The sequence below is a fragment of the Coregonus clupeaformis genome, unplaced genomic scaffold (genome assembly GCF_020615455.1).
Source record: "Coregonus clupeaformis isolate EN_2021a unplaced genomic scaffold, ASM2061545v1 scaf0002, whole genome shotgun sequence".
Taxonomy (NCBI): Eukaryota; Metazoa; Chordata; class Actinopteri; order Salmoniformes; family Salmonidae; genus Coregonus; species Coregonus clupeaformis.
Genome location: NW_025533457.1, coordinates 1775001 through 1792211, shown reverse-complemented (window position 1 = coordinate 1792211; position 17211 = coordinate 1775001). Strand labels below are relative to the sequence as shown.

General features: G+C 46.6%; 1 protein-coding gene across 1 annotated transcript in view; it reads right to left on the bottom strand.

The window, feature by feature from the left end:
* Nucleotides 1-17211, bottom strand: part of ppil2 (peptidylprolyl isomerase (cyclophilin)-like 2) — a 60928-nt gene that overhangs the window by 22373 nt on the left and 21344 nt on the right. Inside the window, exon 11 of the mRNA XM_045212259.1 lies at nt 8449-8524. Coding sequence (XP_045068194.1) covers nt 8449-8524 — 76 coding nt within the window. The remainder of the gene's footprint in view (nt 1-8448; nt 8525-17211) is intronic.

The following is a 17211-nucleotide window of genomic DNA, read 5'->3' as shown; positions in this document are numbered from 1 at the left end:
AGACCACTAACCTGCAGTGTGTTAGAGACCACTAACCTGCAGTGTGTTAGAGAGACCACTAACCTGCAGTGTGTTATAGAGACCACTAACCTGCAGTGTGTTATAGAGACCACTAACCTGCAGTGTGTTATAGAGACCACTAACCTGCAGTGTGTTATAGAGACCACTAACCTGCAGTGTGTTAGACAGACCACTAACCTGCTCTGTGTTAGAGAGACCACTAACCTGCAGTGTGTTATAGAGACCACTAACCTGCAGTGTGTTAGAGACCACTAACCTGCTCTGTGTTAGAGACCACTAACCTGCAGTGTGTTAGAGACCACTAACCTGCAGTGTGTTATAGACCACTAACCTGCAGTGTGTTAGAGAGACCACTAACCTGCAGTGTGTTAGAGAGACCACTAACCTGCAGTGTGTTAGAGAGACCACTAACCTGCAGTGTGTTATAGAGACCACTAACCTGCAGTGTGTTATAGAGACCACTAACCTGCAGTGTGTTATAGAGACCACTAACCTGCAGTGTGTTAGAGAGACCACTAACCTGCAGTGTGTTAGAGAGACCACTAACCTGCAGTGTGTTAGAGAGACCACTAACCTGCAGTGTGTTATAGAGACCACTAACCTGCAGTGTGTTATAGAGACCACTAACCTGCAGTGTGTTATAGAGACCACTAACCTGCAGTGTGTTAGAGAGACCACTAACCTGCAGTGTGTTATAGAGACCACTAACCTGCAGTGCGTTAGACAGACCACTAACCTGCTCTGTGTTAGAGAGACCACTAACCTGCAGTGTGTTATAGAGACCACTAACCTGCAGTGTGTTAGAGACCACTAACCTGCTCTGTGTTAGAGACCACTAACCTGCAGTGTGTTAGACAGACCACTAACCTGCTCTGTGTTATAGACCACCAACCTGCAGTGTGTTAGAGACCACTAACCTGCAGTGTGTTAGAGACCACTAACCTGCAGTGTGTTATAGACCACTAACCTGCAGTGTGTTAGAGACCACTAACCTGCAGTGTGTTAGAGACCACTAACCTGCAGTGTGTTATAGACCACTAACCTGCAGTGTGTTATAGACCACTAACCTGCAGTGTGTTAGAGACCACTAACCTGCAGTGTGTTATAGACCACTAACCTGCAGTGTGTTAGAGACCACTAACCTGCAGTGTGTTAGAGACCACTAACCTGCTCTGTGTTAGAGAGACCACTAACCTGCAGTGTGTTATAGACCACTAACCTGCAGTGTGTTAGAGAGACCACTAAGCTGCAGTGTGTTATAGAGACCACTAACCTACAGTGTGTTATAGAGACCACTAACCTGCTCTGTGTTATAGACCACTAACCTGCTCTGTGTTAGAGAGACCACTAACCTGCAGTGTGTTATAGACCACTAACCTGCAGTGTGTTAGAGAGACCACTAACCTGCTCAGTGTTAGAGAGACCACTAACCTGCAGTGTGTTAGAGACCACTAACCTGCAGTGGGTTATAGACCACTAACCTGCAGTGTGTTATAGACCACTAACCTGCTCTGTGTTAGAGAGACCACTAACCTGCAGTGTGTTAGAGAGACCACTAACCTGCAGTGTGTTAGAGAGACCACTAACCTGCAGTGTGTTATAGAGACCACTAACCTGCTCTGTGTTATAGACCACTAACCTGCAGTGTGTTAGAGAGACCACTAAGCTGCAGTGTGTTATAGAGACCACTAACCTACAGTGTGTTATAGAGACCACTAACCTGCTCTGTGTTATAGACCACTAACCTGCTCTGTGTTAGAGAGACCACTAACCTGCAGTGTGTTATAGACCACTAACCTGCAGTGTGTTAGAGACCACTAACCTGCTCAGTGTTAGAGAGACCACTAACCTGCAGTGTGTTAGAGACCACTAACCTGCAGTGTGTTAGAGACCACTAACCTGCAGTGTGTTATAGACCACTAACCTGCTCTGTGTTAGAGAGACCACTAACCTGCAGTGTGTTAGAGAGACCACTAACCTGCAGTGTGTTAGAGAGACCACTAACCTGCAGTGTGTTAGAGAGACCACTAACCTGCAGTGTGTTATAGAGACCACTAACCTGCTCTGTGTTAGAGAGACCACTAACCTGCAGTGTGTTAGAGAGACCACTAACCTGCAGTGTGTTATAGACCACTAACCTGCAGTGTGTTAGAGACCACTAACCTGCAGTGTGTTAGAGACCACTAACCTGCAGTGTGTTATAGAGACCACTAACCTGCAGTGTGTTAGAGACCACTAACCTGCTCTGTGTTAGAGACCACTAACCTGCAGTGTGTTATAGAGACCACTAACCTGCAGTGTGTTAGAGACCACTAACCTGCAGTGTGTTATAGACCACTAACCTGCAGTGTGTTAGAGAGACCACTAACCTGCAGTGTGTTAGAGAGACCACTAACCTGCAGTGTGTTAGAGAGACCACTAACCTGCAGTGTGTTATAGAGACCACTAACCTGCAGTGTGTTATAGAGACCACTAACCTGCAGTGTGCTAGAGACCACTAACCTGCAGTGTGTTAGAGACCACTAAACTGCAGTGTGTTAGAGACCACTAACCTGCAGTGTGTTATAGAGACCACTAACCTGCAGTGTGTTAGAGACCACTAACCTGCAGTGTGCTAGAGACCACTAACCTGCAGTGTGTTAGAGACCACTAACCTGCAGTGTGTTAGAGACCACTAACCTGCAGTGTGTTATAGAGACCACTAACCTGCAGTGTGTTAGAGAGACCACTAACCTGCAGTGTGCTAGACAGACCACTAACCTGCTCTGTGTTAGAGACCACTAACCTGCTCTGTGTTAGAGACCACTAACCTGCAGTGTGTTATAGACCACTAACCTGCAGTGTGTTATAGAGACCACTAACCTGCAGTGTGTTAGAGACCACTAACCTGCAGTGTGTTAGAGACCACTAACCTGCAGTGTGTTAGAGACCACTAACCTGCAGTGTGTTATAGAGACCACTAACCTGCTCTGTGTTATAGACCACTAACCTGCTCTGTGTTAGAGAGACCACTAACCTGCAGTGTGTTATAGACCACTAACCTGCAGTGTGTTAGAGAGACCACTAACCTGCTCAGTGTTAGAGAGACCACTAACCTGCAGTGTGTTAGAGACCACTAACCTGCAGTGTGTTAGAGACCACTAACCTGCAGTGTGTTAGAGACCACTAACCTGCAGTGTGTTAGAGACCACTAACCTGCAGTGTGTTAGAGACCACTAACCTGCAGTGTGTTAGAGACCACTAACCTGCAGTGTGTTAGAGACCACTAACCTGCAGTGTGTTAGAGACCACTAACCTGCAGTGTGTTAGAGACCACTAACCTGCAGTGTGTTAGAGACCACTAACCTGCAGTGTGTTAAAGAGACCACTAACCTGCAGTGTGTTATAGACCACTAACCTGCAGTGTGTTAGAGAGACCACTAACCTGCAGTGTGTTAGAGACCACTAACCTGCAGTGTGTTAGAGACCACTAACCTGCAGTGTGTTAGAGACCACTAACCTGCAGTGTGTTAGAGACCACTAACCTGCAGTGTGTTAGAGACCACTAACCTGCAGTGTGTTAAAGAGACCACTAACCTGCAGTGTGTTATAGACCACTAACCTGCAGTGTGTTAGAGAGACCACTAACCTGCTCTGTGTTAGAGACCACTAACCTGCAGTGTGTTATAGAGACCACTAACCTGCAGTGTGTTAGAGAGACCACTAACCTGCTCTGTGTTAGAGAGACCACTAACCTGCAGTGTGTTAGAGAGACCACTAACCTGCAGTGTGTTATAGACCACTAACCTGCAGTGTGTTAGAGACCACTAACCTGCAGTGTGTTAGAGAGACCACTAACCTGCAGTGTGTTAGAGAGACCACTAACCTGCAGTGTGTTATAGAGACCACTAACCTGCAGTGTGTTATAGAGACCACTAACCTGCAGTGTGTTAGAGAGACCACTAACCTGCAGTGTGTTATAGACCACTAACCTGCAGTGTGTTATAGACCACTAACCTGCTCTGTGTTAGAGAGACCACTAACCTGCAGTGTGTTAGAGAGACCACTAACCTGCAGTGTGTTAGAGAGACCACTAACCTGCAGTGTTAGAGAGACCACTAACCTGCAGTGTGTTAGAGAGACCACTAACCTGCAGTGTGTTATAGAGACCACTAACCTGCAGTGTGTTATAGAGACCACTAACCTGCAGTGTGTTATAGAGACCACTAACCTGCAGTGTGTTAGAGACCACTAACCTGCAGTGTGCTAGAGACCACTAACCTGCAGTGTGTTATAGACCACTAACCTGCTCTGTGTTAGAGAGACCACTAACCTGCAGTGTGTTAGAGACCACTAACCTGCTCTGTGTTAGAGAGACCACCAACCTGCAGTGTGTTAGAGACCACTAACCTGCAGTGTGTTATAGAGACCACTAACCTGCAGTGTGCTAGAGACCACTAACCTGCAGTGTGTTAGAGACCACTAAACTGCAGTGTGTTAGAGACCACTAACCTGCAGTGTGTTATAGAGACCACTAACCTGCAGTGTGTTAGAGACCACTAACCTGCAGTGTGCTAGAGACCACTAACCTGCAGTGTGTTAGAGACCACTAACCTGCAGTGTGTTAGAGACCACTAACCTGCAGTGTGTTATAGAGACCACTAACCTGCAGTGTGTTAGAGAGACCACTAACCTGCAGTGTGCTAGACAGACCACTAACCTGCTCTGTGTTAGAGACCACTAACCTGCTCTGTGTTAGAGACCACTAACCTGCAGTGTGTTATAGACCACTAACCTGCAGTGTGTTATAGAGACCACTAACCTGCAGTGTGTTAGAGACCACTAACCTGCAGTGTGTTAGAGACCACTAACCTGCAGTGTGTTAGAGACCACTAACCTGCAGTGTGTTATAGAGACCACTAACCTGCTCTGTGTTATAGACCACTAACCTGCTCTGTGTTAGAGAGACCACTAACCTGCAGTGTGTTATAGACCACTAACCTGCAGTGTGTTAGAGAGACCACTAACCTGCTCAGTGTTAGAGAGACCACTAACCTGCAGTGTGTTAGAGACCACTAACCTGCAGTGTGTTATAGACCACTAACCTGCAGTGTGTTAGAGACCACTAACCTGCAGTGTGTTAGAGACCACTAACCTGCAGTGTGTTAGAGACCACTAACCTGCAGTGTGTTAAAGAGACCACTAACCTGCAGTGTGTTAGAGAGACCACTAACCTGCTCTGTGTTAGAGAGACCACTAACCTGCAGTGTGTTAGAGAGACCACTAACCTGCAGTGTGTTATAGACCACTAACCTGCAGTGTGTTAGAGACCACTAACCTGCAGTGTGTTAGAGAGACCACTAACCTGCAGTGTGTTAGAGAGACCACTAACCTGCAGTGTGTTAGAGAGACCACTAACCTGCAGTGTGTTAGAGAGACCACTAACCTGCAGTGTGTTATAGAGACCACTAACCTGCAGTGTGTTATAGAGACCACTAACCTGCAGTGTGTTAGAGAGACCACTAACCTGCAGTGTGTTATAGACCACTAACCTGCAGTGTGTTATAGACCACTAACCTGCAGTGTGTTAGAGAGACCACTAACCTGCAGTGTGTTAGAGAGACCACTAACCTGCAGTGTGTTAGAGAGACCACTAACCTGCAGTGTGTTAGAGAGACCACTAACCTGCAGTGTGTTAGAGAGACCACTAACCTGCAGTGTGTTAGAGAGACCACTAACCTGCAGTGTGTTATAGAGACCACTAACCTGCAGTGTGTTATAGAGACCACTAACCTGCAGTGTGTTAGAGAGACCACTAACCTGCAGTGTGTTATAGACCACTAACCTGCTCTGTGTTAGAGAGACCACTAACCTGCAGTGTGTTAGAGACCACTAACCTGCTCTGTGTTAGAGAGACCACCAACCTGCAGTGTGTTAGAGACCACTAACCTGCAGTGTGTTATAGAGACCACTAACCTGCAGTGTGTTAGAGACCACTAACCTGCAGTGTGTTAGAGACCACTAACCTGCAGTGTGTTAGAGACCACTAACCTGCAGTGTGTTATAGAGACCACTAACCTGCAGTGTGTTATAGACCACTAACCTGCAGTGTGTTAGAGACCACTAACCTGCAGTGTGTTAGAGACCACTAACCTGCAGTGTGTTAGAGACCACTAACCTGCAGTGTGTTATAGAGACCACTAACCTGCAGTGTGTTAGAGACCACTAACCTGCAGTGTGTTAGAGAGACCACTAACCTGCAGTGTGTTAGAGAGACCACTAACCTGCAGTGTGTTATAGAGACCACTAACCTGCAGTGTGCTAGACAGACCACTAACCTGCAGTGTGCTAGACAGACCACTAACCTGCAGTGTGTTATAGAGACCACTAACCTGCAGTGTGTTATAGAGACCACTAACCTGCAGTGTGTTAGAGACCACTAACCTGCTCTGTGTTAGAGAGACCACTAACCTGCAGTGTGTTAGAGACCACTAACCTGCAGTGTGTTATAGAGACCACTAACCTGCAGTGTGTTAGAGACCACTAACCTGCAGTGTGTTAGAGACCACTAACCTGCAGTGTGTTAGAGACCACTAACCTGCAGTGTGTTAGAGACCACTAAACTGCAGTGTGTTATAGAGACCACTAACCTGCAGTGTGTTATAGACCACTAACCTGCAGTGTGTTAGAGACCACTAACCTGCAGTGTGTTAGAGACCACTAACCTGCAGTGTGTTAGAGACCACTAACCTGCAGTGTGTTAGAGAGACCACTAGCCTGCAGTGTGTTAGAGAGACCACTAACCTGCAGTGTGTTATAGAGACCACTAACCTGCAGTGTGTTATAGAGACCACTAACCTGCAGTGTGCTAGACAGACCACTAACCTGCAGTGTGTTAGAGACCACTAACCTGCAGTGTGTTATAGAGACCACTAACCTGCAGTGTGTTAGAGACCACTAACCTGCAGTGTGTTAGAGAGACCACTAACCTGCAGTGTGTTAGAGACCACTAACCTGCAGTGTGTTAGAGACCACTAAACTGCAGTGTGCTAGAGACCACTAACCTGCAGTGTGTTAGAGACCACTAACCTGCAGTGTGTTATAGAGACCACTAACCTGCAGTGTGCTAGAGACCACTAACCTGCAGTGTGTTAGAGACCACTAACCTGCAGTGTGTTATAGAGACCACTAACCTGCAGTGTGTTAGAGACCACTAACCTGCAGTGTGTTAGAGACCACTAACCTGCAGTGTGTTATAGAGACCACTAACCTGCAGTGTGCTAGACAGACCACTAACCTGCAGTGTGTTAGAGACCACTAACCTGCAGTGTGTTAGAGACCACTAACCTGCAGTGTGCTAGACAGACCACTAACCTGCAGTGTGTTAGAGACCACTAACCTGCAGTGTGTTATAGAGACCACTAACCTGCAGTGTGTTAGAGACCACTAACCTGCAGTGTGTTAGAGACCACTAACCTGCAGTGTGTTATAGACCACTAACCTGCAGTGTGCTAGACAGACCACTAACCTGCAGTGTGTTAGAGACCACTAAACTGCAGTGTGTTCGAGACCACTAACCTGCAGTGTGTTAGAGACCACTAACCTGCAGTGTGTTATAGAGACCACTAACCTGCAGTGTGTTAGAGACCACTAACCTGCAGTGTGTTAGAGACCACTAACCTGCAGTGTGTTAGAGACCACTAACCTGCAGTGTGTTATAGAGACCACTAACCTGCAGTGTGCTAGACAGACCACTAACCTGCAGTGTGTTAGAGACCACTAACCTGCAGTGTGTTATAGACCACTAACCTGCAGTGTGCTAGACAGACCACTAACCTGCAGTGTGTTAGAGACCACTAACCTGCAGTGTGTTATAGAGACCACTAACCTGCAGTGTGTTAGAGACCACTAACCTGCAGTGTGTTAGAGACCACTAACCTGCAGTGTGTTATAGAGACCACTAACCTGCAGTGTGCTAGACAGACCACTAACCTGCAGTGTGTTAGAGACCACTAACCTGCAGTGTGTTAGAGACCACTAACCTGCAGTGTGCTAGACAGACCACTAACCTGCAGTGTGTTAGAGACCACTAACCTGCAGTGTGTTATAGAGACCACTAACCTGCAGTGTGTTAGAGACCACTAACCTGCAGTGTGTTAGAGACCACTAACCTGCAGTGTGTTATAGACCACTAACCTGCAGTGTGCTAGACAGACCACTAACCTGCAGTGTGTTAGAGACCACTAAACTGCAGTGTGTTCGAGACCACTAACCTGCAGTGTGTTAGAGACCACTAACCTGCAGTGTGTTAGAGACCACTAACCTGCAGTGTGTTAGAGACCACTAACCTGCAGTGTGTTAGAGACCACTAACCTGCAGTGTGTTAGAGACCACTAACCTGCAGTGTGTTAGAGACCACTAACCTGCAGTGTGTTAGAGACCACTAACCTGCAGTGTGTTCGGTCGCAGGGGTCATTGCTGTGGAGGTGAAGGAAGCAGATACTCTGCCTGTAGAGTAGTGGGCCTAGGGGAGGGAGGGAGGGAGAGAACGGTTAGTACCCTAGACACTTCCACTCTACACACTTAACCCCTAGATACTCTGCCTGTAGAGTAGTGGGCCTAGGGGAGGGAGGGAGGGAGAGAACGGTTAGTACCCTAGACACTTCCACTCTACACACTTAACCCCTAGATACTCTGCCTGTAGAGTAGTGGGCCTAGGGGAGGGAGGGAGAGAACGGTTAGTACCCTAGACACTTCCACTCTACACACTTAACCCCTAGACACTCTGCCTGTAGAGTAGTGGGCCTAGGGGAGGGAGGGAGAGAACGGTTAGTACCCTAGACACTTCCACTCTACACACTTAACCCCTAGACACTCTGCCTGTAGAGTAGTGGGCCTAGGGGGAGGAGGGAGGGAGAGAACGAGTTAGTACCCTAGACACTTCCACTCTACACACTTAACCCCTAGACACTCTGCCTGTAGAGTAGTGGGCCTAGGGGAGGAGGGAGGGAGAGAACGGTTAGTACCCTAGACACTTCCACTCTACACACTTAACCCCTAGACACTCTGCCTGTAGAGTAGTGGGCCTAGGGGAGGGAGGGAGGGAGAGAACGGTTAGTACCCTAGACACTTCCACTCTACACACTTAACCCCTAGACACTCTGCCTGTAGAGTAGTGGGCCTAGGGGGAGGGAGGGAGAGAACGGTTAGTACCCCTAGACACTTCCACTCTACACACTTAACCCCTAGACACTCTGCCTGTAGAGTAGTGGGCCTAGGGGAGGGAGGGAGAGAACGGTTAGTACCCTAGACACTTCCACTCTACACACTTAACCCCTAGACACTCTGCCTGTAGAGTAGTGGGCCTAGGGGAGGGAGGGAGGGAGAGAACGGTTAGTACCCTAGACACTTCCACTCTACACACTTAACCCCTAGACACTCTGCCTGTAGAGTAGTGGGCCTAGGGGAGGGAGGGAGGGAGAGAACGGTTAGTACCCTAGACACTTCCACTCTACACACTTAACCCCTAGATACTCTGCCTGTAGAGTAGTGGGCCTAGGGAGGGAGGGAGGGAGAGAACGGTTAGTACCCTAGACACTTCCACTCTACACACTTAACCCCTAGATACTCTGCCTGTAGAGTAGTGGGCCTAGGGGAGGGAGGGAGGGAGAGAACGGTTAGTACCCTAGACACTTCCACTCTACACACTTAACCCCTAGATACTCTGCCTGTAGAGTAGTGGGCCTAGGGGAGGGAGGGAGGGAGAGAACGGTTAGTACCCTAGACACTTCCACTCTACACACTTAACCCCTAGATACTCTGCCTGTAGAGCAGGACGTCTGAGGGAGAGAGAGAGAGAGAGAGGTGAGTCATTGGTCCCGTCTTAGAAAGCTAGCCTTAAGACACTTAACAGCTAGGCCCCAGCCCTATAGCTAGACAGGGCCTCGCCTGCTCCACCTAACCCACACTCCTGTTTCCCAGAAGTAGGAAACGGCAGGACGGTGGGAACGTCGCCTAGGCTGGGCAGTGACCTCTTGGAACGTCAACAACTCCCAGACAGATTAACGTTACGTAAAAGAAGGGGGTCTAATTTGAATCATGGTGACTCCCTTCACACCAACATCTTACAGCCCAGCCACCAACTAGTCCTATCAAAGAGCGAGAGAGAGAGCGAGAGATGGTCAGCAGAGAGAGAGAGCGAGAGAGATGGTCAGCAGAGAGAGAGAGCGAGAGAGAGATGGTCAGCAGAGAGAGAGAGAGAGATGGTCGGCAGAGAGAGAGAGAGAGATGGTCGGCAGAGAGAGAGAGAGAGAGAGAGAGAGATGGTCAGCAGAGAGAGAGAGAGAGAGATGGTCAGCAGAGAGAGAGAGAGAGATGGTCGGCAGAGAGAGAGAGCGAGAGATGGTCAGCAGAGAGAGAGAGAGATGGTCGGCAGAGAGAGAGAGAGAGAGAGATGGTCAGCAGAGAGAGAGAGAGAGAGATGGTCAGCAGAGAGAGAGAGAGAGAGCGAGAGATGGTCAGCAGAGAGAGAGAGAGAGCGAGAGATGGTCGGCAGAGAGAGAGAGAGAGAGAGAGATGGTCGGCAGAGAGAGAGAGAGAGAGAGAGAAGAGAGAGGGTCAGAGAGAGAGAGAGAGAGAGAGAGATGGTAAGGAGAGAGAGAGAGAGAGAGAGAGATGGTCAGCAGAGAGAGAGAGAGAGAGAGAGAGAGAGATGGTCGGCAGAGAGAGAGAGAGAGAGAGATGGTCAGCAGAGAGAGAGAGAGAGAGAGAGAGATGGTCAGCAGAGAGAGAGAGAGAGAGAGAGAGCGAGAGATGGTCGGCAGAGAGAGAGAGAGAGATGGTCAGCAGAGAGAGAGAGAGAGAGAGAGAGAGAGATGGTCGGCAGAGAGAGAGAGAGAGATGGTCAGCAGAGAGAGAGAGAGAGAGATGGTCAGCAGAGAGAGAGAGAGAGAGAGAGAGAGAGAGAGAGAGAGAGAGAGAGAGAGAGAGAGAGAGAGACAGCAGAGAGACAGCAGAGAGAGAGAGAGAGAGAGAGATGGTCAGCAGAGAGAGAGAGAGAGAGAGAAAGAGATGGTCAGCAGAGAGAGAGAGCGAGAGATGGTCAGCAGAGAGAGAGAGAGAGATGGTCAGCAGAGAGAGCGAGAGAGAGATGGTCAGCAGAGAGCGAGCGAGAGATGGTCAGCAGAGAGAGAGAGAGAGAGATGGTCAGCAGAGAGAGAGAGAGAGATGGTCAGCAGAGAGAGAGAGAGAGAGGGTCAGCAGAGAGAGAGAGAGAGAGATGGTCAGCAGAGAGAGAGAGAGGGTCAGCAGAGAGAGAGAGAGAGAGTCAGCAGAGAGAGAGAGAGAGAGATGGTCAGCAGAGAGAGAGAGAGAGATGGTCAGCAGAGAGAGAGAGAGAGTCAGCAGAGAGAGATGGTCAGCAGAGAGAGAGAGAGAGAGATGGTCAGCAGAGAGAGAGAGAGGGTCAGCAGAGAGCGAGAGAGAGATGGTCAGCAGAGAGAGAGAGAGATGGTCAGCAGAGAGAGAGAGAGCGAGAGATGGTCAGCAGAGAGAGAGAGAGAGAGAGAGATGGTCAGCAGAGAGAGAGAGATGGTCAGCAGAGAGAGAGAGCGAGAGATGGTCAGCAGAGAGAGCGAGCGAGAGATGGTCAGCAGAGAGAGAGAGAGAGAGATGGTCAGCAGAGAGAGAGAGAGATGGTCAGTAAACAGTATATTTGACCTGTCAGCTTCCCTATGATATCTAAAAACCTCTGAACAGAAAACCAAAGAAAAGTAACAATGACAAATGGTTTGATGAAGAATGCAAAAACCTAAGAAAGAAATTGGGAAACCTATCCAACCAAAAACATAGAAACCCAGAAAACCTGAGCCTACACCTTCAATATGGGGAATCACTAAAACAATACAGAAATACACTACAGAAAAAGAAGGAACAGCACGTCAGAAATCAGCTCAATGTAATTGAAGAATTCATAGACTAACCACTTCTGGGAAAAGTGGAAAACACCAAACAAAAAATAACATGAAGAGTTATCTATCCAAAACAGAGATGTATGGGTAAACCACTTCTCCAATCTTTTTGGCACTACAACAAAGAACAAATAGCAAAAACATATACATGATCAAATACAAATCTTAGGATCAACTATTAAAGACTACCAGAACCCACTGGATTCTCCAATTACATTGAATGAACTACAGGACAAAATACAAACTCTCCAACCCAAAAAGGCCTGTGGTGTTGATGGTATCCTCAACAAAATGATCAAATTTACAGACCACAAATTCCAATTGGCTATACTTAATCTCTTTAACATCATCCTTAGCTCTGGCATCTTCCCCAATATTTGGAACCAAGGACTGATAACCCCAATCCACAAAAGTGGAGACAAATTTGACCCCAATAACTACTGTGGGATATGCGTCAACAGCAACCTTAGGAAAAGCCTCTGCATTATCATTAACAGCAGACTAGTTCATTTCATCAGTAAAACAATGCACTGAGCAAATGTCAAATTGGCTTTATACCAAATTACCGTACGACAGACCACGTATTCTACTGTTCGCTGATGATCTGGTGCTTCTGTCACCAACCAAGGAGGGCCTACAGCAGCACCTAGATCTTCTGCACAGATTCTGTCAGACCTGGGCCCTGACAGTAAATCTCAGTAAGACAAAAATAATGGTGTTCCAAAAAAGGTCCAGTTGCCAGGACCACAAATACAAATTCCATCTAGACACCGTTGCCCTAGAGCACACACAAAACTATACATACCTCGGCCTAAACATCAGGTAACTTCCACAAAGCTGTGAACGATCTGAGAGACAAGGCAAGAAGGGCCTTCTATGCCATCAAATGGAACATAAAATTTGACATACCAATTAGGATCTGGCTAAAAATACTTGAATCAGTTATAGAACCCATTGCTCTTTATGGTTGTGAGGTCTGGGGTCCGCTCACCAACCAAGAATTCACAAAATGGGACAAACCCCAAATTGAGACTCTGCATGCAGAATTCTGCAAAAATATCCTCTGTGTACAACGTAAAACACCAAATAATGCATGCAGAGCAGAATTAGGCAGATACCCGCTAATTATCAAAATCCAGAAAAGAGCTGTTAAATTCTATAACCACTTAAAAGGAAGCGATTCCCAAACCTTCCATAACAAAGCCATCACCTACAGAGAGATGAACTTGGAGAAGAGTCCCCTAAGTAAGCTGGTCCTGGGACTCTATTCACAAATACAAACAGACCCCACAGAGTCCCAGGACAGCAACACAATTAGACCCAACCAAATCATGAGAAAACAAAAAGAGAATTACTTGACACATTGGAAAGAATTAACAAAAAACTGAGCAAACTAGATTGCTATTTGGCCCTAAACAGAGTACACAGTGGCAGAATACCTGAACACTGTGACTGACCCAAACTTAAGGAAAGCTTTGACTATATACAGACTCAGTGAGACAGGCTATGTGCCCACTGCCCACAAAATGAGGTGGAAACTGAGCTGCACTTCCTAAACTCCTGCCAAATGTATGACCACATTAGAGACACATATTTCCCTCCGATTACACAGATCCACAAAGAATTAGAAAACAAACCCAATTTAAACTCCCATATCTATCAGGTGAAATACCAGTGTGCCATCACAGCAGCAAGATTTGTGATCTGTTGCCACAAGAAAAGGGCAACCAGTGAAGAACAAACACCATTGTAAATACAACCCATATTTATGTTTATTTATTTTCCAATTTGTACTTTAACTATTTGCACATTGTTACAACACTGTATATATACATAATATGACATTTGAAATGTCTTTATTCTTTTGAAACTTCTGAGTGTAATGTTTACTGTTAATATTTATTGTTTATTTCACTATCTACTTCACTTGCTTTGGCAATGTTAACATACGTTTCCCATAACAATAAAGACCTTAAATTGAAATTGAATTGAGAGAGAGAGCGAGAGATGGTCAGCAGAGAGAGAGAGAGTGACCATTACAATGCCCTCAAATGCCAAGAGGTGACCATAGAGAAGAGTCCCCTCAGCCAGCTGGTTCTGAGGCTCAGTTCACTAACCCAAACCAACCCAACAAAGCCTCAGGACCACCAACCAAAATCATCACAAAGCAAAAAGAAATATATATCACCTATTGGAAAGACACCACAAAAAATCAAAGTAAACTTCAATGCTTTGTCTCTAAACAGACAGTACATTGTGGAAGACTATCTGACCACTGTGACTGATAGAAAACTGAGGAAAACACTGACTAGGTACAGACTCAGTGAGCACAGTCTGGCTACAGAGACTGGTCATCACAGACAGATCTGACTACCCAGAGAGGACAGGCTGTACTCACTCGGTCCTCAGAAAGGTAGAGACAGAGCTGCATTTCCTATTATACTGTGACAAATACTCAGAATATTTATTTGCCCAAATTATCATCCAGTACAAACAATTTGAAACCATAAAAGATTAAGAAAAAAATATACAGTGGGGAGAACAAGTATTTGATACACTGCCGATTTTGCAGGTTTTCCTACTTACAAAGCATGTAGAGGTCTGTCATTTTTATCATAGGTACACTTCAACTGTGAGAGACGGAATCTAAAACAAAAATCCAGAAAATCACATTGTATGATTTTTAAGTAATTAATTTGCATTTTATTGCATGACATAAGTATTTGATCACCTACCAACCAGTAAGAATTCCAGCTCACACAGACCTGTTAGTTTTTCTTTAAGAAGCCCTCCTGTTCTCCACTCATTACCTGTATTAACTGCACCTGTTTGAACTCGTTACCTGTATAAAAAGACACCTGTCCACACACTCAATCAAACAGACTCCAACCTCTCCACAATGGCCAAGACCAGAGAGCTGTGTAAGGACATCAGGGATAAAATTGTAGACCTGCACAAGGCTGGGATGGGCTACAGGACAATAGGCAAGCAGCTTGGTGAGAAGGCAACAACTGTTGGCGCAATTATTAGAAAATGGAAGAAGTTCAAGATGACGGTCAATCGACTCGGTCTGGGGCTCCATGCAAGATCTCACCTTGTGGGGCATCAATGATCATGAGGAAGGTGAGGGATCAGCCCAGAACTACATGGCAGGACCTGGTCAATGACCTGAAGAGAGCTGGGACCACAGTCCCAAAGAGAACCATTAGTAACACACTACGCCGTCATGGATTAAAATCCTGCTGCGCACGCAAGGTCCCCCTGCTCAAGCCAGCGCATGTCCAGGCCCGTCTAATGTTTGCCAATGACCATCTGGATGATCCAGAGGAGGAATGGGAGAAGGTCATGTGGTCTGATGAGACAAAAATATAGCTTTTTGGTCTAAACTCCACTCGCCGTGTTTGGAGGAAGAAGGAGGATGAGTACAACCCCAAGAACACCATCCCAACCGTGAAGCATGGAGGTGGAAACATCATTCTTTGGGGATGCTTTTCTGCAAAAGGGACAGGACGACTGCACCGTATTGAGGGGAGGATGGATGGGGCCATGTATCGGGAGATCTTGGCCAACAACCTCCTTCCCTCAGTAAGAGCATTGAAGATGGGTCGTGGCTAGGTCTTCCAGCATGACCACGACCCAAAACACACAGCCAGGGCAACTAAGGAGTGGCTCCGTAAGAAGCATCTCAAGGTCCTGGAGTGGCCTAGCCAGTCTCCAGACCTGAACCCAATAGAAAATCTTTGGAGGGAGCTGAAAGTCCGTATTGCCCAGCGACAGCCCCGAAACCTGAAGGATCTGGAGAAGGTCTGTATGGAGGAGTGGACCAAAATCCCTGCTGCAGTGTGTGCAAACTTGGTGAAGACCTACAGGAAACATATGATCTCTGTAATTGCAAACAAAGGTTTCTGTACCAAATATTAAAAGTTCTGCTTTTCTGATGTATCAAATACTTATGTCATGCAATAAAATGCAAATTAATTACTTACAAATCATACAATGTGATTTTCTTGATTTTTGTTTTAGATTCCGTCTCTCACAGTTGAAGTTAAATTAAATTAAATTAAAATTAAATTAAATTAAATTAAAATTAAATTAAATTGGTCATTTAGCAGACGCTCTTATCCAGAGCGACTTACAGGAGCAATTTAGGGTTAAGTGCCTTGCTCAAGGGCACATCGACAGATTTTTCACCTGGTCGGCTCGGGGATTAGAACCAGCGACCTTTCGGTTACTGGCACAACGCTCTTACCCACTAAGCTACCTGCCGTACAGCTACCTGTACCTATGATAAAAATTACAGACCTCTACATGCTTTGTAAGTAGGAAAACCGGCAAAATCGGCAGTGTATCAAATACTTGTTCTCCCCACTGTATATATATTGGGTGAAAAGCCAAAATGTGCAGCCAAATGTGTCCTCCTGCCACAACCTGAGGGACAGCCAGTGAAAAGTGTAATGTAATGTCAATAATATTTTCCCATTTAGTTTTGGCTTTCATACCATGTCATGTGTCTTCAGCCATGTTGAGACTGACCTACTACTATTTATTATTATTACCACCATTAATATTGTTGTTGTAGTTCCATTTCCACTACTACTATTATTATTATTGATGCTTTATTGCTGCTTTATTGCTGCTATGACAATGGAAGTCATTTAACTGGCCATGTCAATAAAGTATACTAGAGAGAGAGAGAGAGAGAGAGAGAGACAGAGAGAGACAGAGAGAGAGAGAGAGACAGAGAGAGACAGAGACAGAGACAGAGACAGACAGAGAGTCAGAGACAGAGAGAGAGAGAGTCAGAGAGAGAGTCAGAGAGAGAGTCAGAGAGAGAGTCAGAGAGAGAGTCAGAGAGAGAGTCAGAGAGAGTCAGAGAGAGAGTCAGAGAGAGAGTCAGAGAGAGAGTCAGAGACAGACAGAGAGAGAGTCAGAGAGAGTCAGAGAGAGAGTCAGAGACAGACAGAGAGAGAGTCAGAGAGAGACAGAGAGAGAGTCAGAGACAGACAGAGAGAGAGTCAGAGACAGACAGAGAGAGAGTCAGACAGACAGAGAGAGAGTCAGAGACAGACAGAGAGAGAGTCAGAGACAGACAGAGAGAGAGTCAGAGACAGACAGAGAGAGAGTCAGAGACAGACAGAGAGAGAGTCAGAGACAGACAGAGAGAGAGTCAGACAGAGAGAGAGTCAGACAGAGAGAGAGTCAGAGACAGACAGAGTCAGAGTCAGAGAGAGACAGAGTCAGA